This window comes from Sorex fumeus, unplaced genomic scaffold (genome assembly GCF_029834395.1).
Source record: "Sorex fumeus unplaced genomic scaffold, SorFum_2.1 ptg000122l, whole genome shotgun sequence".
NCBI lineage: Eukaryota > Metazoa > Chordata > Mammalia > Eulipotyphla > Soricidae > Sorex > Sorex fumeus.
Genome location: NW_026606179.1, coordinates 39720972 through 39745218, shown reverse-complemented (window position 1 = coordinate 39745218; position 24247 = coordinate 39720972). Strand labels below are relative to the sequence as shown.

The following is a 24247-nucleotide window of genomic DNA, read 5'->3' as shown; positions in this document are numbered from 1 at the left end:
AGGATGAGAGCGTTTCTCGCCCAGCACAGAGCTCTCTCTCTGAGACCACAATTCTGATGATCAAAGAGGACCCCTGACACGTGACTGGCACACAGCAGGGCGCTGGATAAATAGTGATTAAATAAAGAACGAGCCGCTCCTTGGCTGGCAGCGCCCAGCAGGGGGCCCGCCACGTTGCCAACTCCGTGGAGGCGAGTCGAATCCCTGAACGAGCTGACCTTCCGGAGGGTGACCGGGCAGGCAGCTAACGCGCGTCCCAGGCAGGGTCCAGGCCCCTCGGGGTCAAATGTTAATATTCTGAGCCCCTGGCAGGCGCAGAGGAGCCTGGGTCTGAGGGCCGAGGCTCACCGTGCCTGAGTGCTGGGAGCCAGGTGATCTTGGGATGGCGTTCAGAGATGCCTCCACCCAGCTTCTGGGACCCGGTCTGATGCCCCCTGAGGCTGGGATGGTTGGGTCTACACCCGGTACAACACCTGTCTGCAGCCCTCTGCCCTCTGCTGGAATAAACCCTGGGAAATGAGGCAGGAGAGGAATGAGCTGTGTTCTCCCAAGCCTGGTGCCAGGGAGCCAAGGGTGAAACCGGGGTGAACCTAGGAATGCCCAAAAGTGTGAGTCTCAGCAGGAGCGCCGCCAACCTGACCCCAAACCCCTCCACACCCGCCCACCCCCCGCCCCCCACGACCCCCTGCCCATTCTCCTCTCCAGACCCCATGTCCACCCGTCTGTGTCATTGCACCGGGGACTAATACTTCGTGTAACTGGGGACCGACGGGGTGGCCAGTCGCTGCGGACCCTTCCAGGAGGTGGGCTTGGGGTCTGGGCGCGCGGGTCCATCTCACCTGGCTCTCCCCTCCCCGCCCCCTCTGATCTCTCCGCAGGCTGCCCGGCGCCCCAACGACGGAGCTGCTGCGCCCCGGGCCATGGTGCCGTCGCGCAGGACGTGGACCCTGGGAGCCACGCCCTCGCTGCGCGGCCTGTGGACAGTGGGCCGGGCCGGGGAGCCCGCGCCGGGCATGGCTCGCCCCGCCCCAGCCGGCCCGGCTGCCCGCCCTTTCCCACACAACGGCCCGGGGAGGTTGAGAACTGGTGAGTCCGCATTTTTAAAATGCCTCCCCGCGCGCTGCCTTCCTGCCGCCCCGTGCCCGCCCCGAGACCCGGCTTGCGCGCGGGTGCCTAGGCTCGGCCGGCCGGGCGCTGTCAGGTAATTACAGGGCGCGCGTGGGGGGCGTGGACGGCAGGGCCAGGGGGCCGGGCGTCCAGCTCGGGCGGTGGGGGAGCCCCTGCCGCGCGCCCCGGAGAGGAGACGCGAGCGCCCGGCCCGCGCGGCTGCGTCCCCCCGCGCGCGCGCGCGCTCTCTCGGGCAACCCCCGCGCGCCGCCGCCACCGGGGTCCCCCGCGCCCCCCGTCCCGTAAGCCAGGTAGGTGGAGTGGCCGCCCCGGCCAGCCCAGCCGGCGGCCCGCGACCGGCCTGGCCACCGCCGGGCCACCGCCGGGCCGTCGCTGGCTGCCGCGGTGGCCCTGGAGGCGTGGACCCGAGGCTCCCAGGGCGCGCGGGCTGGAGGGAGTTTGGGTGCCAGGGCGGCTTCTGGGGCGCCCCGAGTCCGCCGGCGGCAGGTGGGCAGTGGAGGGCCGGTGAGGGAGTCCCAAGGCTGGGCTGGGCTGCTCCCCAGAGCTGTCAACTCCAGGCTCTCCTTTCTGGGTCATGTCCCCTGATGCCTCCGGAGGCCACGAGTGTGAGGACTGCAGTGTCCCCGCGTCCAACTGCCCAAGGCTGTGCCCCAGCTCCCCGTGGGCAGGTCCTGGGAGGTCTGGGGCACCAAGTGATCTCTGCTACTCCCGACCTACCTTCCGAACTGAGTGGAAGGGCTTAGACTGGGCTGTCAGCACTGGCAGACACCCTGGGGGAGGGGGGGTGCTGTCAGCTCCCAGCGCCTGTAGGGGACACGCGGAGGCGCAGAGGGGACTCTGGCATCTCCTGTTGGCCCCCCCCCCCCACCTCCCAGCCGGTGCTGCCTCTCCGCATCCCAACCCCTGTCACCTTCAGGTCTCCCTAAGAGACTGGCTGGATTCCGACCCCGGGTGCCTCCAGAAAAAAGCTTGGACTTTGGGGTCCCATCACCCTGGTTTTCTGGAAGGGGGAGGTGGAGTGGCTGCTCTGGTAGGTGTTCTCTGCCCCCCCCCCCCCCCCCGCCCCGTTGTTGTTCTAAGGGTGACAGGTTTAGTATGAATGGCTGTTGCTTTCCTGGTTAACAAAACCAAAGAAAAGAAGCAAAAACGTATCTCTTTGTAAAACTGAAATCTCCCACCAGCTTGTCACTGACTGATTGTTTTATTATTTGGAGGTGGGGGCTTGGGGCCCCATAAGGGCTGTCAGGGACACTCCTGATGGTGCGGGGGAACCATAGGGGGTCGCCAGGGCTTGAATTGGGGTCAGCTGAGGGCAAGGCAAGCGCCTTAACCCCCGCGCCCCCCCCTCCCCCGTCGGGGGCCCTGTCAATGGACTTGGGAGATAGCGCCTCCCAGTCTGGGGGGGGGGGGCGGGTGTCTGTTGGATAAGAATTATGAGGACTATAGAACTCTAGTTTGTTTGTTTGTTTGTGTTTGTTTTGGGAGTCAGAGGACCACATTTCTCTGTTTTTTTGTTTTTGGGGACTTGAGGATTGTTGTTTGATTGGTTTGTTTTTGTTTGGGGGCCACACCCAGCAGTGCTCGGGGCTTACTCCGAGCTCTGTGCTCAGGAATCACTCCTGGCAGTCTCTGGGGGCTGTATGGGCTACCAGGGATGATCGTTCAGACAGCTGGGCCATCTCTCTGCTCTGCCCCCCACCCCACCCCCGATTTTTATCCACCTGTGACCTGTGAGGTATAGGCCGGATGAAATCCTCAGGGTGGAGTAGTGAGTGCCGGGTCTGCTATGAAGAGGCCTCAGCCGGCTGGGTGCCCCCAGGGCCCCCTCTGCCCTCCCCCCTTACCCCCCCCCTTGCTTCCTGTTGTCTGCAAAGGAGCTAAGAGGAAGAGGGAGCACTTGCAGCTGGAGTCGTGGCCCTTGGGAAGCCCAGGCGTGTTGCTGTCTGTCTGGGTCGGCCGCCCCTGTCTGAGGGCCGGCCCAGAGCTGAGGACAGCGGGTGGGGTCAGCGGCCACTTCCTGAGTGCTGGCCCCGCGTGAGCAGCTCGTGTGTGTCCCCTCCACATGGCCCTGTGAGCTTGGCTCCACAGTCCCATTTCATGGACCAGGAAACTGAGGGTCGAGGTTCCAGAAGAGCTCGGGCCGCAGCGGGCACTCAGGACATCATACCTCCTTGGGCAGCAGCCCTGCAGCTGGCCCCGTGAGGGTCATCCCTGCTCTCAGGGCGGGGGTGGGGGGTGGGCAGGGGAGTCTGTGCTCAGCCCCTCAGTGCTCTGTGTTGTCTCAGGGCCCGACACTTGAGCCTGTGCTGACGGTGAGGCCATGAGGGCCAGGGCCGGGGAGAAATTGCCACCTAGAGGCAGGCAGGGTAATGGAGATGGGGTGCAGCGCCTCTGAAGATTAGTGCCGGCCAGTGGGGTGCGGTTGCTGCTGTCTGTCTGTCGCGGGAACTCACCAGCACATTAGCGGTTTCCCCCCAAAATAAACGCTGGACGGAGGGGAGCCCCCTGGCTGAGTGTCAGTGCCTTAGAAAGAGAGTCTTGGGGTAAGGAGGAAGCCCGGCCTGTGTGTCTGTGTTTGGGGGTTCAGGGGCCAGGCCTGCGGGCCTCCCCTCCGCAGAAAGCAGGCATGTGGGGGCCTGGCTTAGGGGTCACACCTGTCTCTCTTCCCGGGACAGGGCGTGGAAAGGACACCTCGGCTAGCGGCGGGGACGAAGACTCGGGGCCCCGAGGGGCAGCTCGCCCAGCCCTTGCCCACTGCCGGGCCCTCAGCGTGGACTGGGCCGGCTCCGGGAGCCCCCACAGACTCTACCTGACCGTGCAGGTAAGCACCAGGGCCTCCCGGAACTCGAGGGCTTGGCCCGCCCTCCCCCTCTCCCCCGCACCCCATTAGCCTAGTGTCCCCCACGGACTTCCCCAGGGGGCGGAAGTTGCGCAGAGAACCGGGGCCCTGCCTCACGCCTCTTTGCCAAGCTCCCCGGAGCAGAATTGCTCCACTGGGCCCCCGGGAGCTTGTCGCAGTGGATGGAGCAATTTGCTTTATTAAGTTATCGGGGCGGGGATCTCCCGGGAGATGACAGGTGCCTGCCGCGCCCGGGCCGTCCCGTGAGACCGGGGCTCTCACCGGGAGGCAAAATCCAGACCGGTTTCAGGGCAGCCGTGGCGCGTCCCCCACGGGCCCACGCCACCCTCGCCTTCCTGCACTGCGCCTCTCAGCGCAAATCCAAGGCCGGCCAGGCAGAACTTTTGGGGCCTTGAAAAAAATCCCAGGTGATTTTCGGAAGTCATCAAGACCGCCGCTCCTCTGGGCCTCTGTTGGGTGGTGGATGGAGAACGGTGGAAGGGGTCTCAGCCACGATCCGCTGACCGCAGGCTTTGGGCCAGGCAGGCTGGGGGCCCCCCATGTCCCATCTCCCACCTCACTGCTCGCCGTCCTGACGCCTCTTGGGACAGTGACTGTCCCATCCAAGTTCTCTGGACTCAGAGAGGCCCGGGAGCTGGCTGAAGGCCACAGAGTGAGCCGGTGGTCTCAGCTGGGAAATCTGAGACGTGGTAGAGAGCTCACAGAGCAGGTGTGGCAAGCCCCCTGGGGGGAACCCATCTGTGAGAGAGCTCAGAGAGGGGTAGATCCTGGCCCTTCCCACCCCACTTCATGGTGTTGACAGTTTATTTTTAGCCTCTGTCCCTCCTGATGGACAGTAAATTGGCGGGGGGGGGGGTTGGGGGGGTCCCCCACGCGCGTGGCCGTGGACGAGAACCATCTCGTCACCTCGAACGGCCGCGTGGTACTCTGCTCAGGCTTCCCCGCCAGATCCCACCTGGTCCCCCGCGTTCTCTGGGAATCCAGGGAGCCCCAACAGATCGCTGCGCTCATACTGTGGGTTGGCGTCCGCTCAGGAGAGCGCTGGCTCTGCACCTTCGTCACGGCTCTGAAGGGTGTCCTGGGAAGGAAAGGGATCGGACAGGAGGGGTTGAAGGGTCACAGGTATCGGGGTGCACATTGGGGCATATGGGGGCAAGCGTGGCAGAAATTGGAGGGTCAGGATTACCTGGGGGGGTGTTGCCATTCCCCCCATCCAACCCCCCAAGATGGCATGGGAGTTGGCCCCCCCTTAAAGGGGTCGCATTTCCTTGCTGGCAGAGGAAAACCTGGACAGACGGGGTGACCCGTGGCCCTGAGTCCTGATCTGAGCGTGGCCCATTCTGCTGTTGCTCCGGGGACAGTCCTGGCAGCTCGGGGTTGGTCTCGGCCCTTCTTGTGTGGCTCCGTTGCAGCCAGAACCAGACGTTCCCTCCTCCCTTTCATCTCTTCGCGAGGCCTGCGAGGCTGGAGCATACAGGGTTAAAGAAACCGAGGGTTTTTTTTTTTTCCCCTGACTCTGCACTGGTGGTTAAATGTAGAGTTGGTCGGAACCCTGCACTGGGCTGGGCGGGCGTCTTCAGCTCAGGGTCTGGACTTGATTGAGGGTGTTGCTGGGCTGCGGTTGCAGCCAAGTGCCCGGCTCAGCAGATCTGAGTCGCCCCTGCCTGCATCCAACCTTCCCTGTCTGAGTCCTTCTGGTCCCCCCCCCCCACCCCCCCAGGCAGCACCATTGTGGTTTTTTTGGGTGCTTTGAGGATTGAGGGGAGGGACCCAAGGAAGAGGGACCTGAAACAGTGAGTGACAAGTGGCTTTCGACACCCTCCTCCCCGCTCCTCCACTGAAGTCCAGGATGTCCCAGAAGCCAGCAGGGGCAGAAATTCCCAGCCCCCTGGGGCCCGTCTGCCCTTCCTGTGGCTTGGCCAGGAATAGTGTAAACTTTGCCCTGGCCCGGCCAGTGGAAACTTCCAGCGGCCACTGTCACGGTACCACCACTGAGCGGCCTGCGCTTGTGACGGAGTGTGTGGTGGCAGCCGTGGAAGGGCGGGGACAGAAATCTGGTTGGCAGGAATGTTCCCTGAGTGTGAAAGCCTGCTCACACACAGAGACCTTCCCTCCCTTCTCAAGTCGAAGCAGGTCCCGAGGTGCACTGTGACCAGCTAGGAATCGAACCCACACTCGAGGCCGATGCTCCACCGCTGAGCCACACCTCTGGCTCTCTCCTGATGTTGTTGTTGTTGTTGTTGCATGGAAGATTCTAGAAATAATCCAGCACCCCTGACTGCTTGCGGTAGAGTGTCTGCCATGTGCCAGACGCCGTCTGGGACCTGGAGAGGTTGCGGTTGCCGAGCTCTGTAGCAGCTGCTCGCAGGGGCGGCTCTTGGCCTTCCTGCTTCCAGATGAGGACAGTGACGCTTCCAGAGGGACAGGACCCTGCCCACCTTCGCGCGGGTCCCCGGGAGGGTCAGCGGCGTGAGAGCCTGGCAGAGCCAGGGGGGCACCTGGCCCACTCCAGCTCCAGACCCAGGCCAGTCTTTCCAGCGTAGCCCTTGTCCTCGTGTGTTGAATACGGCCGCACGGCCACAGGGATATACAAGAATTTGGCCTCTCCTCTCGACCCCAGCTCACTTCCCTTTGAATTTAAGATCAGAACGTGGGGGCTGGGGGCCATAGTACGGCGGGGAGGGCGCTTGCATGTTTTGCACATGGCCGACCCAGGTGCGATCCTGGGCATCCCAGTATGGTTCCCCCCCAAACACTGCCAGGAGTGATCGCTGAGCACTGAGCCAGGAGTCACCCCTCAGCATTGCCAGCTGTAACCCCCCCCCAAAAAAAAAAGAAAAACCTGGGGCTGGAGCAATAGCACAGCGGGTAAGACCTTTGCCTTGCACACAGCCAACCCGGGTTCGATTCCCAGCATCCCATATGGTCTCCTGAGCACCGCCAGGGATGATTCCTGAGTGCACAGCCAGGAGTAACCCCTGTGCATCGCCGGGTGTGACCCAAAAAGCAAAAAAAAAAAAAAAAAAAAAAAAAAAAGAAAAACCTAATAAGTACGTAAATGAAACCAGAACGCCGAAAAGCTTTGCACAATGACAGACCTAACACTGGAATGGTTCAAAGTGGAATATAGACCCCCCCCCCACACACACACCCCTCCCCATTCCCTTCTCAATCCCCGATTCTGGCTTCGTTCATCCCTGCAGCCCCTGAGGGCAGGGCCTCTCTCCCTGCCACCACACCACCCCCCACCTCCCAGAGAGCCAGTCCAGGGCTTAGATCTTCCTCCCCGAGGCCCCGTTTCACTTCTCACATCCTGTGTGAGCTGCAGGTGATTTCTCCAGTGAGAGCGTGTTTCCCCCCTCAGCCCCCCCACTCGTGGCTGGTGACCCGTCCTGAGGCCTTTGCTCTTCTTCCAGGAGACAGGGGTGGAGGATAGGGGGGTGGGCCAGGACCAGGCCCTCTCTGGCTGGACCTGTGAGCGTCCTCTTCGACGGCGGGGCTGGTGGCCAGTGGAGAGGGCCGCCGGCCATCCCAGGAAGCAGCCCCTCAGACGTTGTATGTGTGTCCAGCCTAGCTGGACAGGCCCGTGGAGGCCGCTGTGCCCTCAGGACAGCCCAGGAACCTTCCTCACAGCTCACTGGCCCTGTCGTCCAGCAGGACCTGAGCCTTCTGCTGTCCCGCCCCCAGACCTACGGGCCCCTGGGGGACCCTCACCAGCCCCCGCCCTGGCTTCCCCTCCCCCCGCCCCACCCCGGCCTCTGCAGCCCCCTTCACTGAGGATTCTGGTTGTGTCTTGGCAGCAGGCCCTGCGGGACAAGGGGTGCGAGAGCAAGAGTCAGGGGCCGAGAGAAGAGAAGGTCCCGAAGAAGCCGGCGCCAGCCGCCAGGCGGGACCGGGACACCCCGGAAGCTGGTGGTGCCATGAATGTAGAGAAAACAGGTAACGGGGGTTCCCACCGGCCACCCCCCCCCACTCAGGCGCCCAAGGGGGACTTGGTGGTGACTGAGCTGTCACTGCTGTGGTCCTCCTCCAGAGGGGACAGAGAGACCCCAGCTGGTCCCCGTTCCGGTGACTCCCTTCTTCTGCTCTGAGAAGAGGCTTTTTAGGCCGGCAGGGGCTGGGCTTGAATTTCCTGACTTTTTTTTGTCTTTTCCCAGTGCCTGGCAGGGGTGGCAGCCTCAAAGACGCCAGCGGGACCCCCCCCCCCACACCCCACCAGAGCTCTGTGAGCTCCAGGCCATAGCCCTGAGCTCCCTCTCCTGTCTCCTGCCCCGACCCAGAAGGGGAGTTGCCTAGGGCTCTATTCCCTCACTAGGCCAGGCCCACTGGTTCTGGAAAATTCACCCGGTGGTAATCAGGGGTGACTCCTGGCTCTGTGCTCAGGGATCACTCTTGGCGGAGCTCAGGGGACCATATGGAGTGTTGGGTGTTGAACCCAGGCCGGTCGCATGCAAGGCAAGCGCCCTCCTTGCTGTACTATCACTCCAGGACCGTGGTTCTGGAAGATGCTATGGGACCTTCTCTATGGGGCTCCTCAGGGTGGGGAACCTGAGCCCAGGTGTCACTGGGAGAGACGGTGGAGGAACCCAGGAGTGTGCCCTCCTTCCCACTCTGCGTCTAACTGGCCCTGGGCGGTAGACCTGGAGGCAGGAGGAAGGGGCTGTCCCCAGGGCCTTGTCCACTGCCCCTCCAGCTCTCATTACTAAGAGGACAAAGGCCAGTTCCCTTTAAGACTGAGGCCTGAGAGTCCCTGGGTGCCATCAGGGACCCCATGCTGCTCACTGTTCAACCTGCTCTGACCTCCTTGTCCCCGCCTTCTCCGCTGACCTCTCCAGGCCACAGCCAGCTCTGTCCAGCGGTGCCTCACCGTGCTGACGTCAGCAGGAGCCCCTCAGGGTACAGGTGCTGAGGGCCTCCAGAACCTTCTGCAGGATGAGCTGTTTCCCTGCAGGGCTGGAAGGGCTGTTCCTTGGCTCGTTTTCAACCCAGGAGCTCACACACACACATGCACACACATGCATGGACACGCATGCACACGTATGCACACACACACACAGGCACACGCATGTGCACACACTCACCTACACACTTGCGCTCACATGTACTCATGCACACATATGCACACACATACACACACGACATGCAGGCACATGCACACACACGCCGACACACATGCACTCACATGTACTCACGCACATGCACACGCATACACACGCACACGCGTGCTCACACATGCACACACACATGCACTCACACGCACACATACCCATGGATTTCTCGCAGGTTCTAGGCCTCTTGCCCAAGATTAGAGCGGAGCGAGGACCCTTGACCCATTTCACGCAGGAAGACCCTGAGGGGACCCTCCCCCATGTCTGAGCGGCAGAGCCAGCTCCTGGGCATGGAGCCCGGAAGGTCCTTAGCAAGCGTGGCTGTCTGCAGAGGGCCACCGCTCTGGTCCCCTGGCAGCTGCAGGTGTGGAAGCCTCCCTCTGACCTCAGGGGCTCTAGAGCAGAGAGCAGCAGCGTGTCGGGTCATGCACACAGCCACACGTAGCCCGCAGGGACGGGACACGGCTCGGCCCTGCAGAGGGGCTGGCCGGCCCGTGGTGGCTCGGGACCCAGCACCTCACTGTGCATCTGGGAGCTCTGCCGACTGCCCTCACCGCCCCACCTTGCAGCCCGGCCCCTCCACCACTGCCTCCTGGATCCTGGGGGCTGGGCGGGGGTGCAGCTTCCCGCAGGGCTGCCACCTCCTTCAGAGTCCAGATGCCCTCCAGGCTGCACCCGCATGGGGCCCAGCTCCACAGGGACCCCGAGGCAGAGCGGGGGAGGCCTCCGGTCAGCAGAGGCCGATCAGACATCTGGTTTGGCCAGGACCCAGATTGGGCAGCCTGGGGCAGAGGGAAGGACCTTGTCTGTGCACCCTCTTCCCCCCCCCCCACTCCTGGCCGGCCCCTCCTCAGAGACCCCCGGGACGTTCCTTCTCGGGCATCCCAGGCCCATTCACAGGGCAGGGCGCAGGCCTTGAGTTGGGGTCTTCGTCCATCCACCCATCTGTTGCCTCTGGCTTACTCCTGGTGACCCCTTGCTCCTTCCTCCTGCCCGGACTACACCCCCCTCCTGCCCGGACTACACCCCTCCTGGGCTGTTCTGCCAAGGGCAGCCCTCGCTTCCCCCGCCGTGCTCTCTCTGTCACCGCATCCCTGTCCATCTGTCCCTTTGCACACGCACATGCTCCCTGGGCTCTGCCTCTCGTGCTGGGTGCAGGCCGGGGAGCAGGCCAGGACCCTCCTCCTTTCCTCTGGACTCCAAGAGGGTCTGAGGAAGGAAGATACCGAGGTCCCCTTTCTGGGCTGGGGAGGTCCTCTGGGTTAAGGCGCAAGCCTAGTGCACAGCCGACCCCAGTCTGATTTACACCCTGGCACCACATGGTCCGCTGAGCTCTGCCAGCTGCAGCCCGGGGTCCCCAGGAGCACCCCAGGGTGTGGCCCGGCAGTGGGAGTGAACCCAATACTGGCGTGGTTGGCCGAAAATTGCTGGACGGGATTCCAGGAACCCCTGAACACTGCTTGGGAGCTCCTGCCCCTCAAAAAGAAGGTGTAGGGGGGCTTTAAGCGCCCCCCCAAGGAGAGTCTTCTGACTCCTCAGCCATGGGCAGAGGCCTATCTATTGGCTTGGGGGTCTCTCCTATCATAGGTCCCCGGGAGCATGCAGCTCAGAGTCCAGATCCGGCCTCTCCCCGGCCCCAGACACCCCCCCCAACACACATACACACACACCCACGCGCGCGCGCGCACACACACACACACACACACACACCCCAAGTGGCTTCCTCCGAGGTAGCCCCCAGAGGCGCCCGGCTCGCCCCTGGCCCCAGCCGCCCCACTGCCCACCCCGCCCCGCCACCCAGGGTAGAAACGCGGCTGCTCCCTGACTGGCCCCTCCTCTGCCCGCAGGTGGGAGGCTCTTTGGCAGCGGGCGGTGCGCCAACCTGTCGGGGTCACCCCGGGCAGCCCCCGTGGTGCACAGGATGGTGGAGGCCATGGCCCAGCTGCAGGAGGAGAAGGCCCGGCTGCAGGACGAGCTGGCAGCCCTGCGGGACCCTGACCAGCAGGCCACAGCCACCCAGCTGCAGAGCCAGGTACCAGGGTGGGGGCTCTGCAGGCCACGAGGCCCCAGGCAGAGGGAGAGGTAGGCGCCTGCCCTCATCCCGCCCTGTCACTTAGCACACGTGACCTCGAGGGGACGGGGGAGGGGGATGGTCAGCCAATGCCGTGCTCTCTGCTCTGAGGTGGGTGCTGGCTCCTCACCCTCTTCCCCCCTGGTAGACTAACCTGACCCCTTCACAGAGGCCACCTACCCACCCACCCCCTCCCGGAGTGAGTGAAGGGAACGCTCATACCCCTCACGGCCAGGAGGACACGTGAGGGCCCGTGTGACGCTGAAACCCCCCGGCCTGGCCTTGTAGGGTCTCCTCGCTCCCTGCTGGGCTCAGCGTCTGTGTCTCCCCTGGGCCTGCCCCACCCAAAGGTCCCCATGTGGGATTCGGGCCTTGGACACCACCCGGAGCCTGCCTGGTGCATGGGTCTCTGGCTCTGGGGAGCCTGTGGTTTGGACACTGTGTCACTCCCTGTGATGCTCCGGGGAACTGTGTGGTCTTGGGAATGGAGCCCAGGTCCTTGGAGTGCAAAACCATCACCAGCCTGCTGTGCTTCTCCCCGTCCAAAGCAGGCTCCCTTCCATCAGCCAGAGTCAGCCGCTGAGGCAGGAAGGTGAAAGTGCGCACCCCTCTCCCAACACCACCATTCCCTGCCCTGCCCGCCCCTCCCCCACCCCCACGCCACACACACACCTGGTTTCCTGGTCCTTGCTGGTGGACTTCCGGCTGCTTAGATCTTCCCCAAGTGTGTCTGTGGGGCTGAGCCCAAAGCTCTCCCCCGCACCTGCCCCAGTCCGGTGAGTGCAGCCCTGAGTGGGTGTTGTGGGGGTGAGACCCTCACTCTGGCCCCACTCGGGCTGGGGGACCTGGGGCTGGCCAGTGGCCCCACTGCCCCTTGCCGCGCCCTGCTGCATCCTGTAGGAGGGACAAGATGCCCATCTCTGAGTGGGGTCTGTGTTCGGGTCTGGGCTCCCGGAGCAGTGCCCTGTGCCCGCCATGCTGCCCCCACCGCAGGGGGTCTCAGCGCAGAGCCTTCATCCTGGGGTCTTCCCGGGAGCAGATGGGACACGGGGCGTGGTGCCTCTCCAGGGGTCAGGCTCACCTGTCAGGCTGTTCTGGGGGGGCACCTCACCCGGTGGGACACACCCACCTTCCTCCCGGGGGGCTCTGCTGCTTCTGGGATGGAGCATGGCTGAGCTGTGAGGGGTGAGGGCAATGAGTGAGCTCAGGGCGGGGGCACCCCTGCACCGTCCAAAACAACGGGGTCCCTCAGTCTGCCGCGGAGGGGCCGGACTCTGAGTGGGCTGACCCTCCTGGGGCCTCATGTTCTTTCCTGCTCCTGGCCCCTCTGCTGGGTCTGCCCCCGCGCCCAGGTGGTGAGTTTCACCAAGAGAAGCCGGAGTTTTCCCGGCTGCGGGAGCTCCAGGACTGTCTCAGGGCGGCATTTCAAGGAGGCGCCAGTGACGGCTTTATTTTTATTTATTTATTTATTTATTTTCACTTTTTGGGGTCACACCTGGCGATGCACAGGGCTTACTCCTGGCTCTGCACTCCAGAACCACTCCTGGCGGTGCTCAGGGGACCATATGGGAAGCTGGGAATCGAACCCGGGTCGGCCGAGTGCAAGGCAAACGCCCTGCCCGCTGTGCTATTGCTCCAGCCCCAACCAACGACGTTTTTAGACGTGAAGCGATGTTGGCTGTCTGGTGGCCCAGTACTGTACTCTCCGTGGCCCGGTGCAGCCTCTGGATTTCGAGGCCCCGGCCATGGACACCCAGCAGCTCCCAGGCGGCCTGGACATGTCTTCTGGGCCCTGGGTCGTGTTTGTGGCTAAGGGCCAGAGATGCGGTGGGGACGAACGCTCTCACCTTTGCGTGTGCTGGTCAGCTCGGGTCTGATCCCTGGCACCCCAGCTGGTCCCCCCTGCACCGCTGGGCGTGATCCCTGAGCACAGAGCCAGGAGTCGCCTCTGCGCACAATCTGGTGTGCCCACTCTCTCCCCGCCCACCTCCTCCGCTGAGACAAACCAATGGGGTTGTGGCTGTGCTGTTCTTTCCCAGGCGGGGGGTATTCTCCTTGTGGTGGTTCTCTGTTCCGGGGTGTGGCCCGAGAACCCATGTTCGCCGGCCGCCTCGCCTCTCCATGAGGCACTGGGCAGATGGGAGGACTCCGGGGTACGGGGGATGCGGAACCGGGTGGACAGAGCCAGGCAGGCCTGTCTCGAGCAAGGCAGCCGGGAGGGGCTGCAAAGGGGCTGCTCGCTGGGACCCGGCCAGACCACCAGTGCTGCCCTCAGCAGGGACACGCTCGAGGGGCTGGTGCTGGCGGGCGGCTGGGACTGAGGCGGTTTGCGTGGAGCCCAGAACTGACAGCCACTGAGCATCCGCGAGGGAGGGAACGCGAGGGGTGCCGCTTGGCAGGTAGACCCCGGCTCCCGAGACCTCGGCACCCCCCAGACGCAGTCCTCTGACTGGAGAGGGGAGGAGGGGTTGTCCCGCCAACCCGGGGCACCCTCCAGTCCTGGGCTCTCCACGCAGCACGTCAAGGGGCACCTCCCAACTCTGCGCCCGCTGCCCTGGGCTGGTCTGGGCCGGTGGGGCTGGTGGGGGGCTTGATTCAGATTGGGGTGGGGTGTCTCCCAGACTCTGAGTCCTGCCTGCTCCTGTCTGCCCCACTCCCGTCTACCCCGCCCCTGTCCTCTCCCCCATTCCCCCCTGCCCCTGTCCACTCCCTCCTCTCCTGTCCACTGACACCCCCCTCACCCCACCCTGCTCCTGTTCATTCCTCCGAGAGCTCCGAGCCCATCTCCCACTCTGGCTGTTGGAGCCTCCGCACTTCTGTTCCCTTCTTCCAGAACCTTCCCCAGAGCCCTCCCCCAGGACAGCCCTCCCAGTGGGGGCCAGGGTCCTGCTCCCTCCCAGGCAGCCGCTCTCCTTTGGGTCCCACAGCAGTTCCTGCATCCGTATCCCTCTCGCCCCTCGCTCTGGGCCATCAGAGCCCTAGGCCTCTGGCTAAAGGGATCTCAGATAGCCCCTCCTGAGCACCCCCCCCCCCCGCCATCCCCCCCGGAGCAGCTCAGGGCCCTGTAATCACCCTGGAGCACAGCTGGCCACATAGCAGGTGGGCTCAGTGGAGACCTGGCCCACTGCACCCCCCATCTCCGCCCAGGAGCCAGGTCAGCACCCTCTAGGCCCCATCTGAGGAGGCGAGGGGGTGCCGGCTCAGTCAGTGCACGGGGATCTTCTGGGGACGGCTGCTGAGTGAGGAAGGTGGGGATGCGGTAGACCCCCTCCACCCTCACCCCCTGGTCCGGGAGAGAGGACCAGGCGAGGAAGGCGTGTTCTCTGGAGCTTAGAACCCCTGGATGTGGAGGGCCGGGGAGATGGCACCCCGGGGAGGGCACTTGCCCACCACACCTGACCCGCGTTCAACCCCCAGCATCCCACTGGGTCCCCTGACCCCGCCGGGAGTAGTCCCTGAGCACTGCCGGGTGTGACCCCAAACATCATCAGCCCCGGTTCCTGTGCTGGGGGGTGCAGAGCCGCTGCCCCATGCCTGCTGGGATGGAAGGTTTCGGGGGAGGTGGCGACAGAGGCGGGCCTGCGTGTCATGCTGCCCAGAGCCCGATGGCAGCATCTCATCCTAGAAACTGGGGAAACTTACACACGCCCCTGAGAACCCCCGTGCCCGCCCTTGGACCCTGGGAAGTTTGGAAGCGCTGGGAGGGGGACCCTCCCTGATGCTGCCCCCAGGGAGTCCCCCGGGGCTTCCGCTGGGATCTGGCAAGGCCAGTGCCCTGTACTGTCTCTCCCAGGACCCTGGGCATCCAGACCCACCTTCCCTGCAGTCTCCCACCCCCAGGCCGCCCCTGAATGAACAGAGCGCCCCCCCCCCCCCCAGTCGCCTGGTGCACGCTCATTCCGCCCCCACACACACACTGCCCCCTTGCCCAGGGAAAGGATGCTCAGTGCGAGGCGACCCAAGAAAGCTCTGCGGCCACACTTGACTTTCTCCCGTTTTTCTCCCGTTATTTCTCTTTTCTATTTTATTTATTCTGTTTTGGGGACCACACCTGGTAGGGCTCAGGGCTTCCTCCTGGCTCTGCACTCAGGGATCATTCCTGGCAGGGCTTGGGGTGCCACACGGGGTGCCGGGGGTCGAGCCTGGGTCGACTGCGTGCAAGGCAGACGTCCTCCGTGACGTGCTAGCCTCTGACTCCTCCGTCACTTCTTTTTATTTTTTATTAGATTTTTTTTTTTTAATTAGTGAGACACCATGAAGTACAGTTGTAGATTTACAAATTGTTGTGCTTGGGTTTCAGTTATACAATGATTGAGTACCCATCTCTCCACCAGTGCCCATTTTCCACCACCACGGATCCCAGTATCTCTCCTACCCCCGATCCCCCCCACCCCCCGTCCCACCCTGCCTCTGTGGCAGGGCATTCCCTTTTGTTCTCTCTCTCCTTTTGGGTGCTGTGGTTTGCAAAAGAGGCATTGAGTGGCTATCATGTTCCCATAGTCTACTTTCAGCATGCTTCTCCCATCCTGGGAGGGTCCTCCCAACACCCTTTACTTGGTGCTCCCTTCTCTATCTGATCCTCCGTCACTTCTTGTCTTGGTCATTGTGTGTCATGGCGGTGACCAGGGTGGTACCCTCACCTCGCTCTGGTCCTCACGCCTGGCACTCCCCAGGTTTGCATCCCTTTATAGTGGCTAGGTTTGCACGTAGGGGAGGCAGGGCGGTCGCACTTGAGACATGGATGGCGGCAGGGGTGCTCAGGGAGGGCTACAGGCACTTGTCAGGCTTTCCCGGCCACAGCGTGGGCACAGCCTGTGGTGGGGCACTTGGCAGGAGTGGCACCCCAGGGTGCTCACACACACCTGGCTGTGGGGTGGCAGAGAATTCATAGGAGAGCCGCAGGCACGGGAGTACCGGGGATCTGAACTCGGGACTGTGCAAGGCAGGTGCCCTGCCTCCTCCAATGCTGTGGGGACGTTTCTTGGGAACTTCTCGGCTGCTGTGGAACCCAGGGATGAGGTCTTGGTGGAGCTGCTGTCAACAGGGGGGTCTGCTCTCAGGGATGTGCTCCGGCCGAGCCCCCTTCCCTTGCTCCCAGCCTGGTCCAGGCCACTGGAAGCCAGGCAGATACAGGTGGAACCGTGTCCATGAGCTTGGCACGGGCAGCGGAAGGGGTCAGAGACTGAACCAGGTTGAGTCCAGTTTGTCGGTACACGAAGGGCATGAAACTAGGGGCCCTTAAGCAGCCATGAAGAACAGAAAGACAGGCGCGGGTCTGTGCCTTGGCTGGGACTGGTGATGGACCAACTGTCCTGGGGGTGCCTCTGGACTCCCACAGCGCCCTTGACCCTGGCCCGGCCCATCGGGCAGTGGGAGCGGGTGTTGATGGACGTCAGGTCAGGACGGGGGTGAGAGGGTCACAGCCCGACTCTGTGCCCGCAGGTGGAGAGCCTGAAGGAGAAGCTCATCAGTCAGGCACAGGAAGTGAGCCGGCTTCGATCGGAGCTGGTGAGTGCCAGGGGTGGCCCGGGGGGGTGTGCCCCCGGGTTGGGGGGAGGCCACTGTCCGGCTGGGAAACACTCCCAGGCCCAGTCCCCGGGAGGCCGTGTGACCCTCCCTCTCCTGCTCGCCGGGCTGACGTAGAGCCGGAGTGTGAACCCTGTGGATAAATAGGACTTTTCTCTCGTCACTTTCACACTCAGGAAATAGAAGGCAAGGGGCGGGCGCCGCCGGGAGCGGGTCCCCTTCTTCCCTCCTTCCTTCCCAGGGCGCTGCTCCCGCCGGCTTCCTCTCTGCCCCCTGCCCCTGCCGCTGTCTCCTACCCAGTCTCTGCCCTCGCACTCCGGCCCCCGTGCGTCCCCTCTCCCACCCCTCCCAATGCCAGCTCTGGCCCCCGGCTCTCCCCAGGGCGGCACCGACTTGGAGAAGCACCGGGACCTGCTGATGGTGGAGAACGAGCGGCTGAGGCAGGACATGCGGCGCTGTGAGGCGGAGCTGCAGGAGCTGCGGGCCAGGCCGGGCGCCCCGTGCGCCGGCTGCGAGCACAGCCAGGTGAGCCCAGCATCCTGCCTGCCTGCGGGGGAGGGGCGCGGCATCCTGGGGGGGGGAGGGGGGCCCTCGCCAGCCCGCCTGACCCCCGGCCCGCCCCCAGGAGAGCGCCCAGCTCCGCGAGCAGCTGTGCCAGCTGCAGCTGGAGGTGACGGAGAACAAGGGCATGGTGTCGGAGCTGAACCTGGAGGTGCAGCAGAAGACGGACCGGCTGGCCGAGGTGGAGCTGCGCCTGAAGGACTGCCTGGCCGAGAAGGCGCAGGAGGAGGAGCGGCTCAGCCGCCGCCTGCGCGACAGCCACGAGACCATCGCCAGCCTGCGGGCGCAGTCGCCGCCCGTCAAGGTGAGCCCCTGACCCTCGCCTTTCCCATCTCTCCGGGCCAGCCTCTCTCTCTCTCTCTTTTTTTTTTTTTTTTTTTTGCTTTTTGGGTCACACCTGGTGTTGCTCAGGGGTTCCTCCTGGCTCTGCACTCTGAAATCACTCGTGCTTGGGGGACCATATGGGAGGCTGGGGATCGAACCCGGGTCAACCGTGTGCAAGGCAAAACGCCCTACCCGCTGTGCTATCATAGCTCCAGCCCCCAACTCCGGCCTCTCTTGGCACATGCCTCCAGGTGGGAGATTCCAGGGGCCAGCAGAGCGCTCCGAGGGCTGGAGTGATCCCCGAGCTCTGTCCCTGGCCCCCGCATGACCACCCAGCCCTGCACCGCCGGGTGGAGCCCCGGTGGCCCAGGACTGGGCCCAGGCAGCACAGATTCACCAGCCCCAGATGGAACCGTCCAGGCCACTCCAGCAGCCCAGACCAAGTGTTGCTAGGAGTGCCCCCAGGGTCCCCAAGCACCACTAGGGAGACCCCTGTGAAAACTGAACTCACATGTGTGTACACATGTATATACAAGACAGACAAACATGCCTGTGTCATATTGGAGAAAGTCCCTTGAGGCCTTGTATCGTCCTAGAAGGCCAAAACCTTGCGGGGAATCTTAGTTTTTTGGTTTTATTTTGGGGGGTGCCCCCAGCTGGCAATGCTCAGGCTAACTCCTGGCTCTGCACTCAGGAGTCACTCCTGGCGGGGCTTGGGGGGCACCATATGTAGAGTGCCGGGAATCGAACCTGGGTCAGCTGCGTGCAAGGCAAGCGCCCTCCCTACTGGACTATCGTTCCGGCGGCACCTCTTAGTTTTCCTCTGGGAACTCCTGGTGGAGTGTCACCCTCTGGGCCCCGGGGTGCGGTCCAGGCCCTCCCCCGACGCCACCACCTCCATCACCGTCTCCCCTGCCCTCTCAGTACGTCATCAAGACGGTGGAGGTGGAGTCCCCCAAGACCAAGCAGGCACTGAGCGAGTCGCAGGCCCGGACCCAGCAGCTGCAGGAGCAGGTGTCCATGCAGAGGCAGGTGCTGAAGGAGATGGAGCAGCAGCTACAGAGCTCACACCAGCTGACCACACAGCTCCGGGCGCAGGTGTGTGTGGGGCCGGGCGGGGCCGAGGCAGGTGGCCCAGGGGGCTGCAGCCCACCTGGGGGTGGGGCTCACTGGCCACATGAGCAGGTTTCCTCCAAGTCTCTGCTTATGGGAGATGATCTGGTCCCAGAACCCACCTGGCGGTGGCGCCTGGGACCACCTTCCCAGGGACCCCCACCCACGGCCCAGCACACATGCCCTTGGGTCCCCCACGTTGCCCCCTTGCTCCGGGGCTCCTGGCTCCAGCACTGGGTGTGTGCAGGGGTGCAGGTGGGCAGGGAAGGCGTCACCTCAGATCTCCCCGTCCTCCCAGCCCTCGTGTGTGTGTGCGCATGTGTGTGTCCGTGTACGTGGCCGGGACAGGGGGAGCCCCCCACCCTCTCTCCCTTCTGCTCCCCGAGCACTGAGCGCCTGGTTCCCGGCCCAGATCGCCATGTACGAGTCGGAGCTGGAGCGGGCGCACGGGCAGATGCTAGAGGAGCTGCAGTCCCTGGAGGAGGACAAGAACCGAGCGGTGGAGGAGGCCTTTGCCCGCGCCCAGGTGGAGATGAAGGCGGTGCACGAGAACCTGGCAGGTGAGCCAGCGGGCCGGGTGGGTTGGGTGCCCCCACCCCGCCGCCACGTGCCACCTGCCCATCCCCCTGAGCACCACCAACCCCCCCCCCCCGCCCCTGTCCTGCCCCCGCAGGCGTCAGGACCAACCTGCTGACCCTGCAGCCGGCCCTGCGGACCCTCACCCACGACTACAACGGGCTCAAGCGGCAGGTGCGCGGCTTCCCGCTGCTGCTGCAGGAGGCGCTGCAGAGCGTCAAGGCCGAGGTGTGTGCGGGCAGGCAGGTGGATGGGCTGGGGGACAGGGCCCCTCCCCAAGGCAGGTGCAGCCCCCCAGGACCACAGGGTCCCTCGTGTGCAGCACAGTCTGAAAGATGGCCCGGCCGGGGAGCAAGCAGGAGCCTTCCTGCGTCCGCCTCAGACAGGCTCCGGGAGCCTGGGGTCTGCAGGGTTCCACGGCGCCATCCCCCGGCTGTGCGTGTGCAGTGGGGGCACAGCCGGCCTCTGCCGAGAGCCTCCTGCATGCGCAGCCTTTTGTGGCCGCAACATCTTGAGTGCCTGGAGACAGGACTCTGAAGGGGACGGGCACTGAGGAAGAGAGACGGGTTCTGGGGCCCGAGAGAGAGCACAGCTGGGAGGGTGCTGGCCTTGCTTGTGGACAACCCGGGTTCGACCCTGAGCACCAGCAGGAGGGATTCCTGAGTGCAGAGCCAGGTGTTAAGCCCTGAGCATCGCCAGTGTGGCCCCAAAACCAAAACCAAAACCAACAGTTCTGCTTTTTATTTTTTTCCACTTTTTGGGTCACACCCGGCAATGTGACTCCTGACTTTGCACTCAGGAATTACTCCTGGCCATGCTCAGGGAACCATATGGGACGTTGGGAATCAAACCTGGGTCGGCCATGTGCAAGGCAAATACCCTACCTGCTGTGCTATCGCTCCAACCCCAGTTCTGCTTTCTAAAGTATGTCAGTATGGGGCCAGTAGGGGCCGCAGAGATAGTACAGTGGGCAGAGCACGTGGCCAGCCTGGCTTCTATCCCCAACACCACATGTGGCCCCTGAGCACCACAGAGCCAGGAGTAAGCCAGTCGCCCAGGGGCCTGGTAGCAAGTTCAAACTGCAGCGGGGCGGAGAGGGAGAGAGAAAGGGTAAGGCTCCTCTCTGGCCCCCGCCCCTCACCCCTCACCCCATGCTGCTCCCCAGAAGTAGCTGGCCTTGGCATTTCTGCCCCCCGTCCAATGGGCATCCTGAGCATCTCTGCATGCGCCCTTGCACAGCCGAGCAAAGGGGACCCCATGTGCTGTGTTCTGTCGCTTGTTTTCGCCCGTGTCCCATGACCCGTGTTCCCCACCGAGGCTGGCAGAGAGCCGGTCGCCTCAGAGGGGCCCCCCGTGATGCGGGTACAGCTGACAGTGACTGGTGCCAGGCTGTGAGGGCTGGGACCCAGCTCTGACCTCAGGCCCTGGCGGGATGGCTCCTGGGGGCTCACTTCCTTCCTCTGTGAAGCACAGCCCTAGGGCAGCCCCCCAACCTTGGCCCCGGCTAGTGGTGGTGGGAACCAGCTGGCCGCAGCCCCTGCCCGTGTCCCCTGCAGATCGGCCAGGCCATCGAGGAGGTCAACAGCCACAACCAGGAGCTGCTACGCAAGTACCGCCGGGAGCTCCAGCTGCGGAAGAAGTGCCACAACGAGCTGGTGCGGCTGAAAGGTGGGCGCCTGAGCCCCGCCTCTCGGGGGCTGCAGAGGACCAGGCCCCCAGAGGCCAGGAAACGGGCCACCCAGGACCTGTGCATTCCCTGTCTAGAGCCCATGCGGAACTGGGGGAGTGGGGGCCTCGCGCATGCTCAGAGCAGGCGAAGGGGCAGCGCAGGGCTGTTCCCAGGTTGGGGGGGAGAACAGACGAGCTCCTCACCCCCCCCAAAGAGCCCCCCGCAGCGCCCAGAGCAGGCTGGGGAGTCTCTGGGATTCAACAACCGGGCTCCTGGGCGCTTCCTGGAGTCTGAGCCTTGGGGTGGAGCAGAGGGTGATGAGGAATGTGAGGAGAGAAGGTGATGGACTGTGGGGAGAGATGTGAGGAGAGAAGGTGAGGGATGGTGAGGAGGGACGTGAGGAGAGAAGGTGATGGATGTGAGGAGAAAAGGTGAGGGGAGAAGGTGAGGGACAGTGAGGAGGGACATGAGAGGAGGTGAAGGATGTTGAGGAGAGAAGGTGAAGGACGTAAGGAGAGAAGGTGAGAGACATGAGGAGAGAAAGTGAGGGACAGTGAGGAGGGACGTGAGAAGGTGAGGGACGGTGAGGAGGAACATGAGGAGAGGAGGTGAGGGATGGTGAAGGACATGAGGAGAGAAGGTGATGGACTGTGGGGAGGGACGTGAAGAGAGAAGGTGATGGACTGTGGGGAGAGATGTGAGGAGAGAAGGTGAGGGATGGTGAGGAGGGACCTGAGTAGAGAAGGTGATGGATGTGAGGAGAAAAGGTGAGGGGAGAAGGTGAGGGACAGTGAGGAGGGACATGAGAGGAGGTGAAGGATGTTGAGGAGAGAAGATGAAGGACATAAGGAGAGAAGGTGAGAGACATGAGGAGAGAAAGTGAGGGACAGTGAGGAGGGACGTGAGAAGGTGAGGGATGGTGAGGAGGAGCATGAGGAGAGTGGTGAGGGTATTGAGAGGTGAGGGACAGTGAGAAGGGACATGAGAGAAGGCGAAGGATGTTGAGGAGAGAAAGTGAGGGACGTGAGGAGAGAAGGTGAGGGGTGTGAGGAGGGAATGTGAAGAGAGGTGAGGGATAGGAAAGAAGGTGAGGGATGAGAGGAGAGAAGGTGAAGGACAGAAGGAGAGAAGGTGAGAGACATGAGAGAAAGTGAGGGACAGTGAGGAGGGATGTGAGGTGAGGGACGGTGAGGAGGAACATGAGAGGAGGTGAAGGGCGTGAGGAGAGGTTGAGGTACAGTGAGGAGGGCCATGAGGAGATGAAGATGGATGGTGCTGCCCCGCTGGCAGAGGGCGACAGCTTTCTCTGCATCTTCGCCATCCTGCCAGAGAGCTTGAAGCGTGGGTGGGGGTCATGACTCCCCCAGGCTGCCCCAGGGTCTGTACCCGTTCAGTGCCACCGACCTGTCCTCCACCTGCCGTCTGGCTCTGCCACCCCCCCTCAGTCCTGTTTCCTGGCAGGGCATCCTTAGCGAATGTCAGAACCCAGGGCCCCCGACTCTCTGGCCTGAGCCCCTCATTGCGGGGATGAGGAGACGGGAACTCGAGATGTGAGGGGGGAGCATCTCGGTTCCTGCCTGGGGGGCACAGCCCTGTGTCAGCCTTTCTTCCTTGTCCCCAAGGCAGAACTTCCTCTTGCTCAGCCCCGAGGGCGAGTGGGCTTGGAGCAACTGGGGGGGCTCACTTTGCCCCTGGGACCCTGCTCAGCTGGTGGGGGGGGGGGCTCCGGCACCCACGAGGCATTTTTTTTTTTTTTTTTTTTTTTGCTTTTTGGGTCACACCCGGAGATGCTCAGGGATTACTCCTGGCTCTGCACTCAGGAATTAATTACTCCTGGCAGTGCTCCGGGGACCATGTGGGATGCTGGGAATCGAACCTGTGTCCGCCGCATGCAAGGCAAACGCTCTACCCACTGTGCTATATCGCTCCAGCCCCCTGGGGCATCTGTCTTGACCCCATCTCTGCCCCACTGCACCCAGGCAACATCCGGGTGATTGCTCGAGTCCGGCCGGTCACTAAAGAGGACGGGGAAGGACCGGAGGCCACCAATGCCGTGACCTTCGATCCGGACGACGACTCCATCCTCCACCTGCTGCATAAAGGGAAGCCAGTGTCCTTCGAGCTGGACAAGGTGTTCTCCCCGCGGGCCTCGCAGCAGGACGTGAGTGCCGCCGGCTGGGGAGGAAACCGAGAGACAGGGCCAGAGTGGACAGAAGGGTCCCTGCCTGTTTCCTCTGGGCGTGAGAGGAGGCGGGAAGCTGAGGCTGGAGGCCTTGGGTGGGGCGTGCACAGGAGCTGCAGTGTCTGCCTGGCACGCAGCGGCCCCCTGACCCCCCACGCTGCAGATGGTCCCCGCCACTGACTGCCAGGGCACCCTCCCGAGCACTGAGGAGAGCAGCCCTAAAACCTGGGAGAAGGACAAGGGCCAGGGCCGGAGCCATAAAACCACAGGCAGGGCACTTGCCTAAAACGCAGCATGGCCGGTTTTGATCCCAGCATCCCATCTGGTTCCCTGAGCACCACCAGGAATGACCCCTGAGCACGGTCAGGTGTGGCCCCCAAACAAACAGAAAAGTCAAGGGCCTTAAAAGCCTCCTGGGAGAGATTCTTCTAGCACCCACGAGGCCCCTCTCACCCACCACCGCCTCACCTGCCCTAGTGACTCTGCCTATCCGCATGCCCCACCCACCCTGGGGATTCCCCCCCAAACCCCACCTCTGCCCCGCCCACCACAGTAGCCACGACCCCATGAGCCCCCCCCCCCATTGTGTGTACCCACTCTCAGGTCCCGCTTGCCCACTTGGCCCCACCCTTGTGGCCGCCCCTGACCAGTAGTGAGGCCCCTTTCTGGCCTGCAGCCCCCCAGTCTGTGAAACTCTGTATCTGCTCTTTTTTTTAAATTTATTTTATTTTATTTATTTTTTGCTTTTTGGGTCACACCCGGCAATGCACAGGGGTTACTCCTGGCTCTGCACTCAGGAGTTACTCCTGGCGGTGCTCGGGGGACCCTATGGGATGCTGGGAGTCGAACCTGGGTTGGCCGTGTGCAAGGCAAACGCCCTACCCGCTGTGCTATCGCTCCAGCCCCTGCTCTTTATTTTTTTCTTTAAAGAAACTCTTTCCTTCTTTCTTTCTTTCTTTCTTCCTTTCCTTTCTTTCGGCTGGAGTGATAGCACAGAGGGTAGGGCATCTTCCTTGCACACAACCAGACCAGACCGTCCTGAGTTCGATTCCTCCGGCCCTCTTGGAGAGCCCAGCAAGCTACTGAGAGTATCTCGCCCACACAGCAAGCACCTCATGGTGTATTCGAT

The 24247-nt window shown here is 63.3% G+C and overlaps 1 protein-coding gene across 4 annotated transcripts in view; it reads left to right on the top strand.

The window, feature by feature from the left end:
• The first annotated feature begins 878 nt into the window (after positions 1-878).
• The window catches only part of KIFC3 (kinesin family member C3), a 28664-nt gene continuing 5295 nt past the window's right edge, over positions 879-24247 (top strand). The window contains exons 1-12 of one of the 4 annotated variants that reach the window (XM_056137129.1): positions 879-1086; positions 3804-3949; positions 7792-7927; positions 10944-11128; positions 16610-16675; positions 17075-17218; positions 17319-17558; positions 18503-18676; positions 19104-19251; positions 19365-19495; positions 20824-20935; positions 22916-23097. In XM_056137129.1, coding sequence (XP_055993104.1) covers positions 921-1086; positions 3804-3949; positions 7792-7927; positions 10944-11128; positions 16610-16675; positions 17075-17218; positions 17319-17558; positions 18503-18676; positions 19104-19251; positions 19365-19495; positions 20824-20935; positions 22916-23097 — 1830 coding nt within the window. In that variant the 5' untranslated portion in view covers positions 879-920. Of the gene's footprint in view, positions 1087-3803; positions 3950-7788; positions 7928-10943; positions 11129-16609; positions 16676-17074; positions 17219-17318; positions 17559-18502; positions 18677-19103; positions 19252-19364; positions 19496-20823; positions 20936-22915; positions 23098-24247 lie in introns of those variants that run through there. The other 3 variants (XM_056137128.1, XM_056137130.1, XM_056137131.1) reach the window with 3 other exon arrangements.